Source organism: Coffea arabica, chromosome 8e, assembly GCF_036785885.1.
Source record: "Coffea arabica cultivar ET-39 chromosome 8e, Coffea Arabica ET-39 HiFi, whole genome shotgun sequence".
Lineage (NCBI taxonomy): Eukaryota > Viridiplantae > Streptophyta > Magnoliopsida > Gentianales > Rubiaceae > Coffea > Coffea arabica.
The window spans coordinates 4,774,615-4,797,548 of NC_092324.1; the positions used below are offsets into that span (position 1 = coordinate 4,774,615).

The following is a 22,934-nucleotide window of genomic DNA, read 5'->3' on the forward strand; positions in this document are numbered from 1 at the left end:
GATATTGAGTTAAGATGTACCAAGTCACCCAAAAATGTATTTCTAATAAAAAGTAGAGAAAACCCCTTTTAAACGACTCCAAATCTTCGAAAATCAAGAGCAATGGGCTCGGGAGTCACAATTGAAAAAAGGGAAGGCAAGGATGAAATCCAATGCACCCTTTCAACCTAACCAAAGCTAGTTGTGAGATTTAGTCGAAAATTTTCTTAATTTAACCTAAAAACCTATCACATTTGGACGTTACTATATGAATGCAAACCTAGGCCTAATGTATTGGGGCCAGAATATCTCTTCGAAGTTTAATTGGTACAAATCACATTAATTGTGATGCCCAATGAGTGACTTTTTGAAGAAGTCACGAATATACAAAATATGATACTCGAAGGAAAGAAAAGAAAATAATGATATACAAATATATATGACCTAAATGAATGCTTCATAACGGGTGCGGGGAGCTAAGATTCGTGACTAGATTTTCTTTTTTATCAAGGATATACGATGGTGCTAAGGCTAAAAGTCATACTCGTCCATGTCCCATATTTGAAGGGTTAATTCTCCTAATTTTGGTCAAGCAAATGGTCTAACCTATTTCTAATTTTTTTCTAAATGAGATACAAATTTAAATGTTATATTTTATACATAGGGATAAGGAGTATTTATTAGGGGCAATATCATGCAAAAATGATAAGTATCCTAAAAAAGTAGAAAATACGCATGAAATGTAATGATTTGTCACACAAACATGATTTAATGCGTGATTGGTCCTTAAGGGTTTAGCGTTGGACTAACCCATATCTATAAGTTCTCACTAGCGTTGGACTAGTGAAAAATCGAAACAAAGGGTCACAACTAGCGTTGAATTAGTGTGTTGACGTAATCAGGAAAAAGGGCCACAACTAGCGTTGGACTAGAGTGGTGATGTCATGCATTTATTATAATTAGATAAATCATATAAACATAATAAAAGCAAGTAAATACATAAATCACATATAGCACATAGCACATAAGTATGATATCTAGATGCAAAAATCCTAAGAAAGTGAGTAAACACGTAAACACACAAGCAAATAGAGACCTAACTATTACATTTAGGAGCCCTAACTACAATCTAAGAGGGGGAAAGAATAAAATAATAAAATAACTATCTAACTATTACATATTCTATCTAAATACATGTCTTGAACCCCCCCTAACTATTACAATTTGGCATTTAAATGCCTCTCAAATAATAAAAAATTAAATTAAAATAAATATACAAAATTAAAAACAAATAAAGTGAATAAATAAATAAAAAAAACATTCAAAAATCATCCAATTACACACATAGGAGCACATATGAGGATTTAAAATAACACAAGAAGATACCTACCTTGACGTAGTAGCTAAGTGGGGTGTGGATTTGTCCTATTTAACTCCAAAATTAACATAAATCATCAAGGCACCAATTTAATTAAAAACAATAATATGTAAAGAAATGGAAATAATCATGAATTTTATCAATTAGAGTATTTAAATGAAGCATAATTACTAATTAAGGAAGATAATCAACATATATTTAAGAAATTAAAACAAGTAAGGACCAAATTAGAAAATAAGAAAATTATAGAGGTCAATTGTAATTATTATAAAATTTAGGGGTCAAAATGGAATAAAAATAAAGTTCAGGGACCAACATTAGAGCCATGTTCATGGAATAACCAACTTTTGGTTATTCCATTCCCAAGCAAAATAGACCAGATTTTTACACCAAAACCCAACCAAACAAACCTCAGTCCAAATCTTCAACTATTTTTACTAAACTCAACAAGATAAAAATCTACTAAAATTCATTAAAGACTGATTATACTCTAAATCCCAGAAATAATCTGCTAGAAAATGTATTTAAAATGTGAAAAAGAGGATTGGAACTTAATAAGGGTAGAAATGATTCGATTGCAGAAGTTTTCAGGCCAGAGTAGCATTATGTAGAACTTCAGGGGCTAAAGTGAAATTGTTTTTAAAAAACAACGTGCAGCCTTCGACGACTTCTTCTTCACTGCAACCGAAAGCTCATCAAACCCAGGCAACCAACATTAGAGCCATGTTCATGCAGTTTCAGACGATATCTTTTAACCCAATCATTAATCATCAAATATCTCTTTCAAATACAAGGACAAACAGCAAAATATGCACTAAATCTCCAACTGAAGGACTACCATAAGAGGAAGAAAACCGCAAAGGACAAAACGCACCAAGGAAAATTTTAGCATTCTTGACACAGATCCGATGATATGTGGGCAAAAAAGATGGAAAGAGGTTACCTTTTGCACTTTAGAAGGCAGAAAAAAGCATGAAACCCGCACGAGAAGTAAACCCAGATGTGAGCAATTGCAGGGGGGGAACCAATTCCTTTGTTGCAGGAATTCTTCAAGGGCTGATGACGGGCAATTTTTGAGCCGAAATTTGGGTCAACTAGAGATGTTTTTTGGAGACGTTTTCTAACAAAGATTACACTACTACAAGTGTAGATAGTGCAGATGACAAAAAACTACCTAAAAGACTTAGATTCGGGATCGGATTTTGGTAGCAAAATCGACAACTCTCCAACCCTGGCTCAAGTTCCTCACCAGAATTTTCTACCCTCTTTTTCTCTTCTTTTTTCTCAAATTTCTCTCCTTTCTTGCTGTTCTTTTCTTTATCCGCGCCTCTACTCTCTCTGCTCTCTCTTGTTGCATTTTGTGGCCTTTTATAGGCACCAAACACCCCTCTTAACCTAGCAACAGTGGTGTAGATGAAAACTGAGGTTTTTTGTGGGTTTTTTGGAGCTATTGGATGGCTTAAATCTGGAACCTTCTTGTCAATTAGGATTGGGGCTACGTGGCTTGGTACTGAAGAGTTTAAAGGGAAATAAAAATGCCCAAAAATGGGTGGGAAATGGGATGAAAAATGGCAACTGGGGTTTTGTACTGTAGCCTCGTCAATGTACTGCATAGGGTCCTTTATAGCAATCCACAAAGCTGAAATTGCATGAGCACATGGTATTCCTGTCAAATCTCATTTCCTGCATGAGTAAGACCTATCCTCAATGTTGACTGCCCATTTTTCACCATAAGGACAGGCAACTTCAAAACTGACATCGTTTGATTTGTAAGGCACATAGTAAGTTGCCTTGTCAATATTGACACTCATCCTTTTTCTAATTTTTGGACAGAAATCAAATTTACTCCACTTTTTCCTAACTCTATCTCTGTTTTCTTGTATTTTTTTCATGACAAAATGCCTTAATGCCTCCATCATGACAACAATAGACCCTTCCCTGGCATCTAATATTTTGCTGTTAAATGATTCACATATGTTATTCAACAACATATCACATTTAGGGAATGTTCTGAAGTGTGATCTACTCCACTCTGCTGGATTCTTGTCCTCTAACCACTTGATTGCATCAACATCCAATTCTGCTATGGCTTTCATTCTTCTTATGAATTGTGTATGAGTAGTTGTCTTAGCTGCTTTCCATAGAGCTTGCCTCATGGCTATCCCTTTGAATCCAGCAGCTACCATATTGCTATGCATATGCTTCACACAAAATCTATGATCAGCCCCTGGAAAAACTGTTTCACATGCCTGAATTATGCCCTTCTGCTTGTCACTCATGAGGGTCCATTCATAGTTTTTTTCAATTTTTAGATCCTCCTTAAGTAAAGTAAGAAACCAAATCTAGAAATCCTTAGCTTCTCCCTCAGTTGTTGCATAAGCAATTGGATACAAACCATTATTTGGATCAACTCCAATTGCTGTCAGTAATACTCCACCAGCCGCATCTTTGAGAAAAGTCCCATCTAACCCAAACACAAGCCTGCAAGCTTCTAAAAATCCTTTTTTCACCCCAGCAAAGCACATGTACAATCTTTGAAATTTTCCTTATTTGGTGACTGAATCACAGTAGTCTTCTGCCACCTTCATTACTACAGTACTACCTGGGTTACTTCTCAAGATTTCATTGATATACTTCGATAACTTATTGTACTGGTCCATATCACTACCTTGGGCTAACTCCTTGCCAATTTTTTTAGCTCTATAGCCTTGATATCTACTCAAATAACACATGTTCTCTTTTATTACCAGGTTTTTGAAACTAGCATAATCCAGCTTGGGATTCTCCCTAAACGCGTTAACATATTTTCTGCCCACCCACCCAGATTTGACACTCTTGTTATGATATAAAAACCCACACTTGAACTTCTGCTGGAATTCTAACTTCCAATCTATCATCACCTTTCATCTTCTTAGCATATATGCACCAATCACATCCTTTTTTAGGACAAATTGCCCTAAATCTGATGGTGTCACTCTCGATAAATTTAAATGGTCTACCCCGCTTGATATTCCAGATTCTAACTGCCTCTTTAAACTCCTTGAATGTGGTAAATATCTGCCTAAGTTCAAGTTTGGGGTTATCTGCATCCTTGGGATCATACATAGGGGGGCCTTGAATGACCCTCTTTATCATAACCTTGGAGACTATCAATGTCTGAACCTAAATCTGGTGCAACATCTATGTTGGAGTTGTCATCATCAGAATCAGAATTACTCACCGTTTGTCCCCTAGTTTCCTCCACACATTCCTTTTTTTCATTCCTCTTAAGCTGCTCTTTCCTGTGATTTCTACCCCTAACCATTCTAAATTCTGATCAACATTTTCTTCATAGTCATTGTCATCAGAATTTTGCTCATAATCTGAATCTTTTCCTGAGAATTCTCCAGAATCAGAACCCCCTATATATTCACTATCAGATTCATCATCTTTATCTTCTAATACAAAATCTTCATCATCAACATCAGACCCCCACTGTGATGCTAATAACTCACTAAAAGAAACCTCTATGTACAAATCAACTATCCTTCCATAGTCAAATTGATCAACATAATAGGGATGCAATTCTCTATCATGCTTTAACAAATGGAAGCCATGTTCCTCTATCAAAATGTGGTACTTTTTGTCACCTATAGCCCAATCTGACTTTCTAACATTCTATCCATTTCATAAAGGCTTATACCTGTGACTTCTACATGATCAAACACCCTTAATTCACCTCCCTCATAATGAACATCAGGTTCAGTTTCACATTTTCCCCATAAGTGACACTTCATAGTCACTTCCGTGCTATTACTGCCTATATTTAAAAAATAAAAAGAAACAAAACCAACAAACAAACAACACAGGCCATAATTTAGATGACAGAAATAGTAAACCTAGCAAACCGACAATATGAAAAGCATACTTTAGCAAAGATTCAAAGACAAGGACCATCAATTCCAGAAAAATAAGTCCCACTACACTAAATATGGACTAGCATGATAACTGACAATATAGACACGGGACCACATCACAAATGACAAATTTTTGTAGGGCTTTTTGCCAGAATGAGGAATAAAGACTTAATATAGATTTTTTGTCCCCCAAAGTACAAATAGCATTGGCGAGGGAACCCCCGAAAGAGAAGGCAAAATCACATATGATAATTAGGTGCTACCAGTTTGTTCATTTCCTTAGATCTCGCTGCCATTTCTGCTTCGTAAAGCCACCAGGAGCTTCAGCTTGACTGAATTCTACCAGATTTTTCCTTATTTTTTCACGTTTTGATTCTTGATTTTGGCTCTTAGGGTTCGTTGTTCTTTTTGCTGAAGAGACCAAGGTTGAGAGATACGAGAGCAAATGTTTCTTTTTTCTGATTTTCAACCTTTTTGGTGGGCTCCACTACTTGATTAGTGAAATTTAGCTTTTTCATGTCTTTGTTTAATAAGGCAAAAGGCAAGAGAAAGCTGAAAATATTAAAAAACGTGTTTCAGAAATTAAAAAATTGGAAAAGAGGTTTTAGGTGCTGGCACGTGATCTCACATAACTTGGTTTCGGTTGAAATTGAAGAAATTCCGTCAATTGTCCATTTTTAGTGCAAAATTGAATAAATTGGGGACCAAAATTGATTTTCGAAATAGATTGGGGACTAATTACTCGCATACACTATGGATTGGGGATCAAAATTACAATTCTCCCTTCACTTTTAATACTTCACCACTCTTGGATACATTTTTAAAAGAAAAAAAATTTTGGCGACCAACTTTTTTCTTGTGTATGATATCTGCGTAAATTTTATTTTTTTTCTTTGTGGAAGACTAATCTACCGTAGCAAAAGTATGTGTGTATATATATATCTGAAATCTTGGTATACGGTCTATCAAAACTATACCTGACAATTGGGCGGGTTGATATTACGTTCTCATTTAAATGGATTACACCCACCGCCCAACTTTAGATTGAGTTAATTTTGGGTTGGGTTATATTGGGTCATCTCAAACCCATGACCCAAATATGACCTAATATATTAATTAATAGATTTTGACATATAAACTCTTTCAAATACATTTTCACATACAAAAAAAAAAAAATTCACACATATAAATACATTTTCACATAGATAGACATATTTTCACAGACTAAAACACTCACAGACACAAACATACACTCACTTCTTAAGCTCTTTCGAAATACGTTACTTTTACACATACAAACACATTACAATACACACTAATATACTTTCACAAATACACACACATACTAACTATTTAAACTATTTGGATGAACTTACTATTTTTTATATAAGTAAGGACTTTCAAACTGGGTATAGCTTTGGTCCAAACTAAGAGACCAAAGCAACAATTTTGGTCCAAGTTGGATATAACATGAAAATTGACATACCAATATACAATTTTCTAAGTCTTGTTACTTGATTTAGCATTAGCTATTCCGGACACATTTCTAGTCTAATAAAAGTTCCAATCACGATTTAAAGAAAGTTATAAACTAAAATTTTGACCCAAAAAATAAACACAAAAGAAACGAATAGATACATTCACAGAACAAGAAACAAAATATAATATTCGACTAGTTGTATTGTCAAAACTCAAAAAGTTCTCATCCTCTCAGAGCTACTAGGCTCAATGCTTTCAAAGAACTTGCAGACATCTCTTGCACTTGCCTTCAAAGAAATCTGCCAACTTCATGAACCCAATGTTAGAAGAAATGTTGTTATAAACCAGTAAATGGTTCCACAGATTCCTAATGCACAAGGGTTGAGTAAAGAACTAAAATTCTACCGGTGCTTGTGTTGCAGGGTTTTTTAGCTAATCTGGTTTGGCTTCAATATAGTTTAGGATGCACATTAGGATGCCACCATGATAATTAAAGTAGTACGCCTGAAAAAATGTTTAAAAAAAAATCTAATTTCTAATATGATATGATATGATGTCTGCAATTATTACTTAGCAACAATTCACAAATTGCAAATACTACTCTGCTAATGTGTATATATTATAGAAAAGCTCAAGCCACCGAATAGGAAGCCAACTATAGATAAGACTTGGACAAGTCTGTTGAATAAAACTTGGCCGGGGAATGTTTTGCTTGATCTAACATTTGGCTTCATTACATAGTCGCTGGTCTTTTTTTGTTTCTTGATTTTAATTTGTTTTTTGATTTTTTTAACTTAAGTTGGGTAATGGGTGTCCAACACAAATACTCAAACCGTCCAAAATATATGTGAATTTTTATTATTCAATACCCAACTTATCCAACCCAACCTCTCAAATTAGTGGGTGGGTTAGATGGGTTATTGGGTATAATTGTCAGCTCCAATCAAAACACAAGATTTCTTTTTCCACACTAATATAAATGGGCAGTGTTTTGTTTTCTCCGTATGCCGCCGTGCATCTCGTCTATGGAAGACTTGAGAGTCCCTCTTTTCCTGGATGATCTTAAGACGTAAGGGGAAATGTTTTGTCGGTTACATACCATAGCACATCCGTACATAAGCACAAAATGGGAGAGGGATTAAGGCCCAAACTTATTAAGCGTTGATTCTAAACAGCTTTTATACAGGGAAGAAGAACAAGGGATGGGGAGGAAAGCAGCATTAGCTATGGCGTTCAATCTGCTGTGGATTGTCATTATTCTCTTTTGATTTGAGATTTCAACTGCTCGAAAATTGTTGTCAAAACGTCCCGACGAGTGAGTAAATTTCTTTTTGAATCTCCGATGTCTTCCTTTTGTTTTGATCAGAAATGAAAAGATTAAAAAAAAAGTGAATTTTATAACTCGTATTTTCAGTTACGATTATGAAGCAAAGTTTAAAAATGAATTTGAAATCTTTTTTTTTTTAAGCCCAAAAAAACAAAGAATCTTCATTGACGAAAACAGATAGTAGTTTGTAGAAATCGGGCAAGAATCCTTCTGAGAACCACGAAAAGAATCCACCACCATCTAACTACTCAGTAGTCACTACTCATTAAAATTACAAATTCAAATATCTAAAAACCATCAAATTACTGATACCGCATTATGCTTTTTTTTTTCTTTTTTTTTATGAAGAGTTCTTTATTATTGTTTTTCTTCTTGTTGTTTTCATTTTTCAAACTACAGAGTAACGATAGGCGGCTCCCCTGAAGGCCTCATCGTTAGGTCCAAATGCTATTTCTGAATTCCGAATTTCCGATGAAGGCAAATCGTTAGGTCCAAACGATCGCCGGAAGGAGAAAGTAGAACAATCAGAATGGGCTACGTCATAGCAAGTTAGGATTGTGAAATAATTTTTTTTTTTTTTTTGTAATCCATTGTACAAGAGTTGCAAGTTCATCAATTAGCTTTTTCCTTTTCTTATTACTAAGTTAGAATTTATTTCTTTTGGGTTTCTTGATCTTTTCTTGTGAAAAACACAATCTCAATCTTCTTAGAATTTTGAATCATTAGTTTCTCATTTGATTAGAGGGAATTGATAGGAGAGTGCAACTCGGCGTTGACAATGATTATTAATTGTTAAAATTAAGCGTCCGGCACTGCAGTACATACTTAACGAATAGTTTAATTTGGGTGGATTAAATATAACTAGAATTTTGCCTATACCTTAGCACGGTCTTTTTATTTATTTATTGTGAATTTATACAAATATAAATAATTTAAATACAAAAATTAACAATAATCCTACATATTCATCTATATTAACTTTAAAAAATTAATCTATTTTAAACGTTCAATTATTTATTAATTTTTAAAAATTTGTTTACATACTTTCACTATAGTATAACAGTATACATCAAATCATGCACCCCATATCAAAAACTTGGTAGATATTCTTTCCTTTTATAAATATTCTTTTAGATAATTAAAATTTTTATAATGACCGCAAATCTAGAACTATATATTCATATTTAATTAAGCAGAAAAAAATCCAGCAATTCATTTTTCTTTATTAATAAATATTCAGTTTCTAACAATATTGGTAAATCTGTCGGTGTAATAGTTAATTCTCTTTTTTATACTAAGTTAATTCAAAATTTAGGAGAGAAATGATGAACAATTTGAATACTAATTAACGGTATGGTGGTAAAAGGAAGTAATTTGGGATATGTAAAATTTCAATAATTTTGATTAAGGAGGTAATTTGGGATATGTAAGATTCTAATAATTGTGATTTGAAAAAGGTTTTACTATAGTTCTATATGTAATAATTTGATAGAAAAAAATCATTAAGATAAGATTAGTTGTTTTTTCCAAAAGCAATATCATTAAGATAAGATTAGTTATTTTTTAAAGTTATTTTAAAATTAGAGATAATTTTTAAACATATAATATAATCCAAATAGGATTTAAGATGGGTAAAATCCAAGTGACCCATAAGCCATTAATTCTCTTCAATTAGACATGTCACAGAGGAGTAAGAAACACTTCTGATTAAAATAGCAACTTTCATATATATATATATATATATATATATATATATATATATATATATATACACACGCGCGTGCTAATTAAAGTAATTAGGAATACTTCATCCGAAATGACTTATGCCTAACGCAACCATTAACATATCCAAATCTTTTTGATAATTGGCAATTAGAAATTCTTGTTTAGAACTTGTAGTGAAAAGAAACGTACTCAATGGAAATCACATTAAACCACTTGCTCCATAATTTACTTTTTCAACGTTAACTTTCAAGTTCTTATTTCTCTGGTAGAAGCTTTTATCAAAGATGTCATAATGAAGTATTTCAATTTTATCAGCGCCTTCTGCATTTCAGGGTACTACTCTCTGGGTCGAAACGTTGAGCCCATGCCGTGGCTACTGCTCCTATTCCGGGAAGATTTGCATCACTTGAGGGGGTAAGCAACCTGTCTCCATGAATTTGTAGAAGCACATGCGTAACCGCAATCGGGAGCTATTGTCTTGTTAAAAACATCAAACACCATTTCTTCTCCACAAGCACGAAACCTGCAAAAATATTTTCCCTGAACGTCCATCTGAAATGCTGATTACTTATATATTAGAGTTTTCCATCCAAAATCAGTAGTATCTTAGATTTGCAATGCACCGCCAAGGGCCGATCTTTGATACTATAATTGAATATAACTACTGTATATTGACTAAGCCAGGCATCAGCCAAGGAAAGAATCAGAATTATGACCCAAGGTGCAGTCCCACAATACATACGGCACTAAAACTCATCTTTGATTCTTGTCAAGGAATTTTGTGCTCTATATTTACACACCAGCCACAGTCATGGATCAATATTAATTGAGCCCATCTTAGCAATATTAATTGTTTTTGGTTTGCCAATATGGATAACAATGGATAGATTGGCTGAGTTTCAATTTTCGGCCGTTTCAATACACTCAAGCAATTAAATTTTTGATAAACTTGAATTCCTTCCAGGTTACGGATAATCCTGATGCTAAATTAATTTGAAAAAGAAATTCAAATTAATTTTTCTTGCGCTATTAGTGTAAATTTTACAATTCTCTTATGGGTACACATGACGTGCCTACATCATCAATCTAATAGTAGTAAAAACTAATTTTACTATAGAGTACCGACAGAACGCCCTCAGGGGTTAGTGCGACCGGTCCAGTAGCCTCTTCTTCAGGAGCAAGGTCCCGTGTTCGACTCTCTCCCCGTACCGTGCTGGAATCCTTGGGGCGGGCTCTTCCAGCCTGAGGGGATTAGTCTGGTCAATTGACCAGGATACCCCCAGTCGACAAAAAAAAAAAAAAGAGTACCGACAGAACACCGATGAAGGCCAAAACAACGCCGAAAGGAGCAAGTAGAACAATAAAAAAAGAAAGGATCAGTACGTTATAGCAAGTTAGGATTGTGAGAAAAAAAAAAGGTTGGGCTGAATTCACACCCCCACAATCTAAATATAATCTACGTTCCTAATATATTAATGACTTGTACTACGATCATTGATAATTTGTAGTATTAGTATTAAAAGTTATACCAATTGTGGATTTAGTATTGAAAAAAAGTTGAAGAAGAAGAAGAAGAAGAAATTAAGATCGTAAAATAAAATTTAGCTTTTGTAATCCATTGTTCAAGGTTGCAAGTTCATCACTTTATTCCTTACTATCTTACCAGTTAAAATTACTTGGGTTCATGATCATTTCTAGTGTAGTCAATCTCAAATTCTCAATCTTCTCAAAATTAATTTTGACTCTTCATTTCTCGTTTGGTTAGAAGGAATTGAAACAAGAATGCAACACAGTTCGAATAAGATATTAAGATTCTTAAATATTTCTTCGGTTAATATTGACAAAGGCAAAAAAACTAAATAAAGATTGCATGAAGCAATTCGCTTCAAGTTCTTATATATTTTTTCCCCTCAACACTAATTCTTCGGTTTTATACGTTTTCTTTTTTTCCTCTATGCATGAAATCTTTCCAAAATCCCTTTTTTTTAAAAAAAAAAAAATTTTTGGCTACTGTGGTGGAAAACCAAAATGTCTATATTAATCTTACTGTATATGAGGTGAAAGTTTTATTAATCCTGTTTCTTGTATAACAGATTTTTCATACAAATTAAGATTCTTCATAATTATTATTGAAGTAATTTGGCGAAAATGAAAACACATAATATAGCAGTGTTATTTTACTTGTTTCATGGACCCCTTCTGCATTTTAGGATACTTCGTCCTGAGATGCTGTAGAGGCAGACGCGAGTTTTAGGGCACCGGACATCAGCTATGCGCTTGTTAAAAACATCCAACGCCTTTTCGCCTCCACAAGCACGAAACCTGCAGAAATATAGAGTGCTTCGAAAAATATTCTCCTTGAACGTCCAGCTGAAGTTTTGTCCAGGTCCCAAAGTTTTCCATCCAAAATCAGTATCTTTAGATTGGCAATGATGCTCTAAGTTCCCATTACTCATAGAATTGTATAAAACGACTTTATATTGATCGAACCAAGCATAAACGTGGGCTGTCTGAACCAAGTAAAAAATCAAAATAATGGCCAAAGAATTCCTCATCTTTGATTCTTAATTAAGGGATTTTGTGCTCCGTTAGTGCTGTGTATAATATATATAATTATATATATAGACACATCAGACACAGTCATGCATCAATATTAATTGAGCCCATCTTAGCTTATATTAATTGTTTTTTTTTGTTTTGCTAATAAATAACCATTTATTTAAGATTGGGTGAGTTTCAATTTTCGTCCGGTTCCATTCACTGAAGCAATAAATTTTTAAGAAACTTGAATTCTTTCTAAGATGCGATATAATGCTGCTAATAAAATTCCGTTATGTGTTGTTGCGTACTTGATATCAACGGTACCAGTTTTCCAAAATCAATGAAAAAATGGACTGGAATGATGGATACGGAATCAAATTCTACTCCTCAAATTGCTCATACGTTTTTTTTTTATAAAAAAATAAAAAAAAATATTAGGAGAGTTTGTTGATCTATGCATAGATGATCATAAATGGTGATATAAATTACAAAATTTAGTATCAACGACTAACGATGAGAATGAAGCTTCAAACAAACAAATCTCAAGGACTTACATTTAACTATATGACAAATTGAACTAAGTAGTAATTAACCACGTCATTTTTTGTTGCCAAACGGATCAGACTACTTGAGAGGGCTTTTTAATCAGTTCAGGGGAAGTCTAAATGGAGACCAAATAGTTAAAAATTAGCTCAAAGACAAGAAACATGAAAAGAAATAAGAGAATGAAAAAGAGATTTTAAAGTAACTTTTCTTAAGCTGTTAGTGTAAAATTTTTTTTTTTAATTCTCTTACATATGTAACATATTGCGCTACGATTGTTCACACTATCAATGTAATAAAAATTAACCCAGAATAGTTAAATTATCGAACGTCAAAGAGTACAGAATTCCATTTAAAGAGCGAGCTTCTTATGCAGATTGAGATTGAATATTAAAAGATTTCAAAGTTACTTTTGATCTTGGCAAAATCTCATCAAATACACCGCATCATAAATAAAAAGTTTACACGTGCTTTGCTTACTATAAGGAGTTCTTTATTTATTTGTTTTTCCATTTTTTTGAAATTATAGAGTGCCTCATCCTGAGGTCCATATGCTCTCTCTCTCCTCATTGCCAATTTTCGATGAAGACCAAAACACCGACAAGAGGAGAAAGTAGTACAATCAGAAAGGCCTATGTTACAATCAGATGAAATCATGTCCAGTTTTCTTAGCCCCGTTCAGACGTGACTAACTTCAATTCTGATTCTCTCAGATATCTTACTCAATAGAAAAGAATTTTCCCCTGTCTAAGCAAAAAAGGCTATGGCGATTGAAGTTAGTGTATCACAAACTTATTAAGCAATTGAAACAAATACAGCGATTTGAATGAGTTTCAAATTCTTTATGAAATCTCTCAATCCAGATGCAGTCTTAAAATATATAGTTTTTAAAAATAGTAACCCAATATGTGCCGCCACTCCCAATTTCCCACTTATCTAGTTGCATTATTATTTTTTTTGTTATATGCAAATGAGAGTTTATGATTTGTCTTGTGACTGCCGGAGACTGAAGTGTCTAACAGACAAAAGTAGTAAACTCTGAACTTCACTCGTAGCTTCAGCGCCGGCGATGCAATTCGCGTATCGGGCGCATTAATTTAATTCCCGGGAAGTTATGCTTCTGCCTCTAGGAGCAGAGTTAGCAGGAGAACTTACGCCCAGTTGCCCTGGAAGCAGCAGGCGAAGGACTTGAATGCACTCCAATCATTCTATCTCAGCCCCATCCATGCAAGCAAGAAACATTGAAGGAAAATACATAAAAATGATGAACCATGTCCCTGTTAATATATCTAACGAAAAAATCCTGTTAAATTTACTCACCATCATATATGCAGGCATTAAAATCAAAACCTTCTCGAGCCATAGCTGTCAAATACGTACGATGATTGACAGAAAAAGCTGTAACAAGGCATCCCTAATCAATTCTAGAATAGTTAAATCAGCTAATAAACAATTTTTCTTAGCTGCAGGCTTGCAGCATGGATGGCGCCCCGCATAAGATATACAAAAATTCGTAAGTGTTTCGGCTCCATTTATCAACGCCCCCCGCCCAGAAAACGATCCGAGCATGCTACCAAAACTCTCTTTTTCTTGATAAAAGAAGATCATTATATTAATTGGTGAATACTTTCTGGGCACAGCTGTTTGTCTTATGATGCACTATTATTAATCTAGCAGTACTGGAAGTTATAAGAAATGCGACGAAATTTATAATGGCTTGATCACAGCTAAAATGTTGTTGGTTCAATCTGGAGATTTGCATGTCGTTGAAGTTAACGATCGATGAAGTAACTATGATGTTTTTACTTCCTGCCAGGGTAAAATGGAGTAAATTGAGATGATCCTAGTAAGGCAGAATTGGCTCAATGACTGAAGGAAACAATTGTCTGACTAACTTTTATGAAAGATAAGTAATTAAAATTGTCACATAAGTGATTTTCCACCAGCTTGAGGTGTTTCTTGCTACAAGCTCTAAAAATTGAGAGTCGCCTTTTACAAATAGCATTCAAAAAATCTCTTTTCTTCCCCTTCAGTTCGTCGAAAACAAAAAGGAAATTTTTTTTTCGACACGGTGGATCCTGGGATCAATGAAAAACTCGAAGAGAATTGAATCGTTACCAGACCAGATGAGTGCCTTTGCACCTGCTAGTGAATTTTTCTAGAAAATCCTGAAGAAGAATGCAGGTCAAGAAATTTGATCCCTTATCTATTCAAGGAGACATTTAAGCCTCTCCCCTGATGGCCAACTACTCTAGAGGTAGTTGATTAAAAAAAAGGAAATTAGTATTCGGGCAAAGCATATGATACACAGGAAGTTGCTATCATTGTCCCAAGAAGGTTGCTATAGCTAGTTCCGTTCATCCTCGTACTAAGGTAAGCAAGGGACTCAGCAAACAGCACGGCCCGCCATAGAAAGACAAACATCCATAACAAAAATGAGTTAGGTGGAATAGATACATTCTTGCAACTTAAACAAATTCCATCCAGATCCACGAATCCATTTGGATGCTTTGGAGACATTCTTGCAACTTAAACAAGTCCTGTTTCCAGAAGTTGGAATATTGCTTCCATCATAATACATTTACTAAGCATGATAGAACCCCCAGAAGAATCCTTTTAAAAATAGATGGAATACTATAGTAGCTAATCAATAGAATACTATAGAGAATCAAATTAAATCATTTAGTCAGTGAAACTTCTATAAATCGGAGGCTCTAGTGTGCTACTGTCTTACCTATGCAAGTGTCACATCTCGTTATCTTTTTTGGCTATCATGAATAGATACAGCTAATGAAACTCCATTTTAAACTCGATGAGCTTTCGAACTTTATGTATTAAACTAGAACTCGTAAACCAGTTTAAACTACTCAAACACGAGCTTGAACTTAAATTTTGACAAAGAAACTTGTAGTTTGAACTTAAATTTTGACTAAAATCGATTGATTTGCACGCTTAAGATAATATATTGATGTATATGTCCATAAATCATCTCTCATTTTCCTAAACTCCCTAAACAACTTTCTCTTGTCTCTCCTAAACTCAAGACAAGGTTCAAGTCTTCTTCTTCGAAAAAAAGGGTCAAGTCATACAGGCATGGTTCGAAATACAGGGACCAGAACCCTGCCTTCTAACTACAGTACCAGTAAGTGCCTTCTGAAAAGAAACCTGAGAAATCCACAATTTTACGTGTCTTATTGTCACAATGTATTTTTTTTCTCATAATCATTCACAAAATTAACGATCACTAACCCATTTTCATTTTTTATCCACGCCAACCAAATATAGTAAGAAAAAAAAAAAGACTACGTATCATATTCTCATCATTGAATGAATCCCACCTACAAACATTTCAATTAGCGATGGAAGCTAGATTTTTTTTCTCTGGAGGGTCAAAATTTTTCCTAACAAAATTATCATATATATTATGTTCAGAATAACTTTCATCTATAAAGGTATGAAAAAATAATTTTTTGGAGAAAAAATTAATTCAAAGGTGGTTTATATATATATATATATATATATATATATATAGACTCTCATAAATATAAACTAAAATTGTAAAAAATTTGGGGGGCAAAATTTATTTTACACATATATTTACACAAATTAAAATTTTCAAAACTTTGGGGGAGGCCATGACCCCCATCAGCCCCTCTTGGCTCCGTCATTGATTTCAATAGCACCTTAATTCCAAACTTGTTAGATTGCAAAGGAGAAAACAACTGATTACAAAACGAAGTTTACACACATTGATTCCACTGAAATACTTCAAAAAGTTCAACAAGTTCACTTTTAAGAAAGATAAGTCTCACTCAACATTTTTTTTTTAGTATGAATTCCACGAAATTCAACAAAGTCAATTAAGCCACCAATAATGGCTTTCGTAATAAATGTTGATTCGTGAAAAGTGTTCACATTTTTGTACAAAGATAATCAAATCGAATGCATAATGTTCGTAAGTATTTCATTTTGAAATCAAATAAAATATGCGATTATAGTCATTTTTATCCATATATCATTCATTTTATAATATAAATTTCTATTATTATTTTAATATCCATCTTCTATGAAAAACATTGTTCTTGAATGATGTACACGTACACATTTCATTATATTTTGAACTATTGCTAGACAAATCTTAGATTTTAGTTGATACAATTCTTTTTTACCTTTTTTTTAATTCACCCTCTCTTTTAATCATCTCTCATTTTCCTAAACTCCCCCAGACAACTTTCTCTTATCTCTCCTAAACTCAAGACAGGGTTCAAGTCTTCTTCTTCTTCCAAACAAAAAAAGGGTCAAGTCATACAGGCGTGGTTCGAAATACAGGGACCAGAACCACGCCTTCTAACTGCAGTACTAGTAAGCACCTTCTGAAGAGAAGCCTGAGAAATCCACACAGCATAAACCCCAAACCCCCCAACACTACTCCCCCAAACCCATCCCTGCTCATTTGCAGAAAGCTTTCGATGTTGTTGCAGAGACGCCTTCTCTGCACCCAAGTTCCAAAACGTTCAATCCACCCAACCCACCATCAAAACTCTAATCTCAACAACAAGAAATGGGCGATAAAGCAAGTAACAAAATCCAACTTCGCAGAGGCGTTAGAGGAGATCAAAACCCACATCTTTAATTCTGATTTTATTGCTGTTTCTTTGCAAAAGACTGGTGCTTTTTCATCTCCTTGGCAAAAAGTTTTGCCCTTTGATACTGCTGAGGTTGCTTACCTTAAGGCTAAGTATGCAGCCGAGAGGTATCAGGTCCTTCAGTTTGCTGTTTGCCCTTTGTCTGTTAAATCTTCCAAGATTATTGCTCACCCGTAAGACCCTCCTTGTTTTCTTTATAGCATTTGTAGTTTGATTTTTTCTTTTGGGCAGTTTATTGATTCAGTTTGTTTGTCGCATTTGACAAATTTTGGTAGTTCATACTTGAAAGTGGGGGAGCCAATTTTCAAGATTGTTGGTTGAAATTGATATCTTTCACAAACAAGATTGCATTCAAGATGATTTCATAATGGTATATGGAGTAAACCCTTATAAAAAGTTGGTGTAACTTGGATATTTGTGAAGGTTTCTGCCTATAAAGGGAAACATGTGTAGCTTATCTTTAGAACCATCAATAGCTTGGTCTTTTTGGTGTTGTAGAGCTTTGAGGTTATATTAGGTGCTCTAATGTATCTAATGGTATGGTCGATAGGCATGGTAAAAGGAGTTCATCCTGTTATAAAGACTGTTCTTTATATCCCTACGTTGGGTGTAAATGTTATGGTTTCGATGCTTTGGTCTAGCTCTGATTTCTTGAAGTGGAAAAGTCAAGTGATGTTTGATTAGGTTCGATAATCTTTTTGTCTGAAGGGGATCAAGTGAAGAGGTCATGATCATGTATTAACTAATAGGAAATACTCCAGCCATGCCCAAGTAATCCGAGCAAATGACAATATGACAAAGAAAGCCTCACATAATGCCATGTTTCGTGTGGTTCTTGTCATTCTGATTAATTTGTTTATTGGTGCAAAAGAGAAGGATAGATTGTTTGATTTTACTTATTCTTCTTTTATTTTTTGTGGCTCTCTGTGACATTTAGCTTCCTAATAAGTTCTTATTTAGGTTCAAAATTTTGTCAACTGTGTCTTCTTGAGGATAACTCTTCAGTAAATACAAGCTTGAGCTCTGCTTGCATATCTGCATGAGCATGCCTTCAGCCTATTTCTTTGGTTGCTTGCCAGACTTAGTTGTTGCTTACGGCTAGCCAAAAAATGATAATGTTTGGCCATATAGCTCATAAATCTTGAGACAGTAAAATTACAGTGGTTCATCCAATCTTGGTCACTTGGTGTAGGTACAATTTTCATTTGTTCCCCAGGGATGAGTTAAAAATGGGGATGCCTTCTTACAGCTTTTTCTGTCAATCATCGTACTTAACCGCTATGGCTCGAGAAGGTTTTGATTTTAATGCCTGCATATATGATGGTAAGTAAATTTAGCACGAATTTTTTTTAGACAATTTAACAGGGACATGATTTATCATTTTTATGTATTTTCCCTCAATGTTTCTTGCTTGCATGGATGGGGCTGAGGGGATATCTGCTGAGATTCCGCCTCCCCCCCTCCCCGGCGCCAACAAAAAAAAAAAAGAGATAAATACAACTGTTCATTTAATTTATGCATAGCTATCCACTATGCATACTTTTTTACTTTGAATTTCTGAACTTAACCATAATAATCTTCTGTCTATCAGTAAATTAAAACCAAACTCTCCCCGTCTAGATAACGTTTAACAGCCCCCATCCCTCCTCTGCAAAGAAAATAAACCATGGGTGGAATAGAAGTTCCTAATTCTACCTTCCGAGCTTTTGTTAACATTCTTGTTGTACTAGTTGTGTCTATACTGAGGATCATTCTTGATTGCAAAGTTACTCCTTGGTTCTTTATCTTGGAACAGGCATATCATACTTATCGAGAGCTCAAGAATTAGCTGCAAAAGATAGGACTGGAAACCCATTGCCTAGAAGCTATATGAAACCGTCTCAATCTCCTACAGTATATTCTGTTGCTGATTCTATGTTTGTAGACAGGATTAAATCTCGAATTAAAATCTGGAAAAGTACATGTCAAGATTCAGAAAAGAAGACTGAAGGTGAGCAGTATGTCAGTCATTGCATTTGATGTTTTTCAAAACAATATATTTTGAACTACTTATGTACAAATTTATTGTTTCATCTGCTTTTGCAGATGACTTGATTAGTACTTTGAGAAAAATAGTCTCAGGAGGTGAAGTGTTTGGCTCAAGACCAAGCTTGAGCATAGATATCTGCAGTGAACGTCAAGTGCAGCTTATACTGGAGGTGAATAAGCTTGAACAGATTGAGTTTATGTGTTATTAGGTGCCTAGTTATTCAATCTCTGTTGCAATTAGATGAGTTTATAATATTTGTGCTCATGCTTATTCAATATAGCTTGTGGTCTGCAGATGTTACATGAGTTTACTGATCTTGTGCCATTATTGGTTCCAGCAAAGGGAGGTGGTAGCCAGGCTATTCGGGTTGTTTTGACCAGTTCAAACGAGGACAAAAACGTTTTTGAGGTATCCAGGAAGAGTCAATTGTCACTTCAAGAAAATTTAAGCGTTGCTTGAAGCTTAGTATTATAATAGTCAAGAATCCTAGATCTTCAAGGAGATTTTAGTCCCAAATGGTGTGGTGATGTTCCACCAGCTTTACTGAGTTTTGATTTTCAATTTGCAGAAGGAACTACAACTCATGGAAGAGGAACATAATATGCAGGTTCGTGGGTTCAGGGAGGTTGTCGATTTGATTTCCACTTCTCAGAAGCCAGTCGTAGCCCATAATGCTATCAATGGTTTGTGTCTCTATGTGGTAATGTTTCTTTCATTTCAGCTTCCACTGTTATTTGACACCTTCTTTTGCTGATTTCATGCAGAATTTGCATTTATCCATTCAAAGTTCATAGCTCCATTGCCTTCAACAGTAGATGAATTTAGGAGTTCCTTGTGTTCAGTGTTTTCTCATATAGTTGATGTCAACCATCTTATGAGGGAAATTGGTCCTCTGAATAAAGTAAACAACCTACCTGCAGCAATTTTATATTTGAAAAGAAGGTTCACTAGGCCGCTACACATGGAGATTCCTCAACATAGTGAGTATTCTTTTGGTTTTTGTCACTTATCAAATTTAGTCTGACCGGTAGTGGTTCGCAATGCATATTACTTCTCTGATGCTTGGCCTCTAGAATCGGTCAAGGTATCTGAAATTGCTAAAGGAATCTTCATAATGGATTTTTGTGCTTGCACTTGACCTGGCGCTATTATTTTCTGCATGGCTTGCTGTCATCGCATGGTTTCTACAAATCCTGACTTGTCACATTTTGTTCTTTTAGTTGATGGAGATGAAGTCAGGGTTCATGGGCGTGATGTTCTAAGGATAAGTGAGTTATTTGCCAAGCTCTGTTTAATATTGAGAATTGTTCCAGAATCTCCGGAAGCTGATTATTCCACTTCCTCCTCCACCCTTGAATGCTATGCAAATGTCTTCAATCCTTGCTTCATCAGTTCATCAGATCTTTTAGATGATGATGTAAACATTTCAACTGAAAAAACTAGAAGAATTAGTGTTGCAAATTTGGTGTTCTTGTGGGGATTTAGAGGTATGATGTCAGCTCGCAAGCTGAAGAGCCTGCTTAAAGGTTCTCATGAAGTGTTCTCTGGAGAAATTGATGTTCGACTAGCCGATAGGAATTGTGCAATTGTTGTTTTCTGGGCTCCTGGCTTTGCTGAGAGATTTTTGGAGGTAATGAATTCTGGTGGAACAAACTGCGAGCCTATCAAGGACATGATCTCAGAAGGTCTCAGAGCTGCATGCTATAGAACTTATAAAAGAGTCTGTGAACTCAGTATATGGGAACCTTCTTTGGCAGATGCTCTAGAAAAAGCCTTGGAAGAAGCTTCAGATCTTCCAGAAGCTAACTCAGAAGAAGAGCTACCAGCAATCTGCTGGGACAATGATGAGTTGACCAACCTTGATGACCTTTGAGATGGCCCATATTACAAGACTCGTGGCTATCTAATTCTCAACTGTACTGGACCAGCAGGATATTTTCGTAATTTGGCCTGAAACATGAATGTGGATTAAACTTGAAGTTTCTAAATCAGATGATTGCATGAACTTCAAGGTATAATAAGTCTAAGCAGACCCCTAGGACAGCTTTTTCTCGGACTAGCATGGCATTTGCGATTTTGACTAGGGTTGCAAACGAAACGATCTGCTCGCGAGTGGCTTGAGTTTGAGCTCGACTCGAGTTCGATGTTTAACTCGAGCGCAGTTAACATTAAGCTCGAGTCGGGATCAAGCTGATCAAGTCAAACTCGAGTTCAAAAATACTAAATTCGTTTTTTAAAAATAAAATAATTATTTTTTTTAAGTTCGATCTCGAGTTTGATGCAAATTTGAGTCGAGTTTGAATCTTATATTTTGCACTTGTCGAGCTCAAACTCGAATCTGAGCTTCATAAACTTAGGTTGAGTTTCAGCTTGATTATGTCAAAGTTTGACTCGTCTCGTCTTGATTCGTCTGCACCTTAGTTTTGACAAGGCTGACAGGATACTTGGAGCCTTCATCTGTAACTTAGCGGTGAATCCACATCTATAGGCCCCCTAGGCTAGGGTGGTGGGGGTGCAATGCTTGCAAAATGAGCTCAAAGAAAGGACCATGAATGGAATCATTTGATGAGCTGAACAACTGTAGATGGAAGAGGGTTCTCTCTTTTACATTTTTTCTTCTCTTTATGTGGTAAATGTATCTGTCATCCTATGGGGTGTTTTTGCACTTGGTTGCCGACAGAAGGCACCTCGCATTTGCATATTAGTTTTGCATTTTACAGTACGTGAAGCTAGGTGACTAATCTAATTGTTTATGGATTAATCTTTCTTGATTGGTGAAATTGAATACTTGCAACTTTTCTTTGTCTTTTTTATTTTTTCCCAAGTCAAACCAGGCTGTAAGTTTAAGCTCATTTTATCCAAGAAATCTGCAACATATTTCCTTCTCTCTATACAGACACCAGCTGGCACACCCAAGATCCAAAACAGATGAAAAGGACATTCATGTTTGATAAATTTTGTTTAAATCGACCATGATTCAGTGTTTTTTTACGCAATATATTTATTTTTCAATTATATTATGGAGGAGAAGTTTGATAGATTCGTCCAACCATGACGCAATTTTCTTCCACAACCTGATTGGGCTGTGTTTGGACTACATTTTTCTAGATTTTTTGTAGAAAAAATACTGTAGCAATTTGATATATACGAGGTAAAAATGTGATTAAAAAATGTGTTCACTGAAAACGTAATAATTTTTCTTTGGAAAATGGCTGTCCAAACAAGGCCTAAGATGACATAAATTTCTCTCTTTTTTCTTTTCTTTTCTTTTCTTTTGTTGGATGACAAATTTAAGGTTGCACTTATCACTTACTAGTTACCACGAAATGTTGGCTATAAAAATAATGTCATTCCAATTATGGAATATGAAAAAGAGTTTTTTTGGGGGGAG

At 34.9% G+C, this 22,934-nt stretch overlaps 2 protein-coding genes across 3 annotated transcripts; one reads left to right on the forward strand and one right to left on the reverse strand.

Annotated features, from left to right (window-relative positions):
- Positions 1-3,033: 3,033 nt before the first annotated feature.
- On the reverse strand, positions 3,034-3,636 carry LOC140012620 (uncharacterized). The gene has a single exon (XM_072060893.1). It carries the CDS (start codon positions 3,634-3,636, stop codon positions 3,034-3,036), a length of 603 nt encoding a protein of 200 aa, XP_071916994.1.
- Positions 3,637-17,120: 13,484 nt separating this feature from the next.
- LOC113703500 (poly(A)-specific ribonuclease PARN-like) lies at positions 17,121-21,602 on the forward strand. Of its 2 annotated transcripts, none has more exons than XM_027224878.2 (8): positions 17,121-17,621; positions 18,707-18,837; positions 19,310-19,504; positions 19,600-19,712; positions 19,838-19,951; positions 20,112-20,226; positions 20,308-20,523; positions 20,764-21,602. In XM_027224878.2, the coding sequence occupies exons 1-8, from the start codon at positions 17,338-17,340 to the stop codon at positions 21,414-21,416; spliced, it is 1,821 nt and encodes a 606-aa protein (XP_027080679.1). In that variant the 5' UTR covers positions 17,121-17,337; the 3' UTR covers positions 21,417-21,602. The 2 variants fall into 2 exon arrangements, with proteins under 2 accessions (XP_027080679.1, XP_027080678.1); XM_027224877.2 differs by having other exon boundaries at positions 17,133-17,687.
- The last annotated feature ends 1,332 nt before the right edge of the window (positions 21,603-22,934 follow it).

Bases quoted from the DNA above. Each gene is read 5' to 3' on its own strand.
- LOC140012620 (XM_072060893.1), bottom strand. From the start codon at position 3,636: ATGAGTGACAAGCAGAAGGGCATAATTCAGGCATGTGAAACAGTTTTT.
- LOC113703500 (XM_027224877.2), top strand. From the start codon at position 17,338: ATGTTGTTGCAGAGACGCCTTCTCTGCACCCAAGTTCCAAAACGTTCA. The intron at 19,505-19,599 runs GTGAGCAGTATG...CTGCTTTTGCAG, and splicing joins TTCAGAAAAGAAGACTGAAG to ATGACTTGATTAGTACTTTG. The intron at 19,713-19,837 runs GTGAATAAGCTT...TGTGGTCTGCAG, and splicing joins AAGTGCAGCTTATACTGGAG to ATGTTACATGAGTTTACTGA.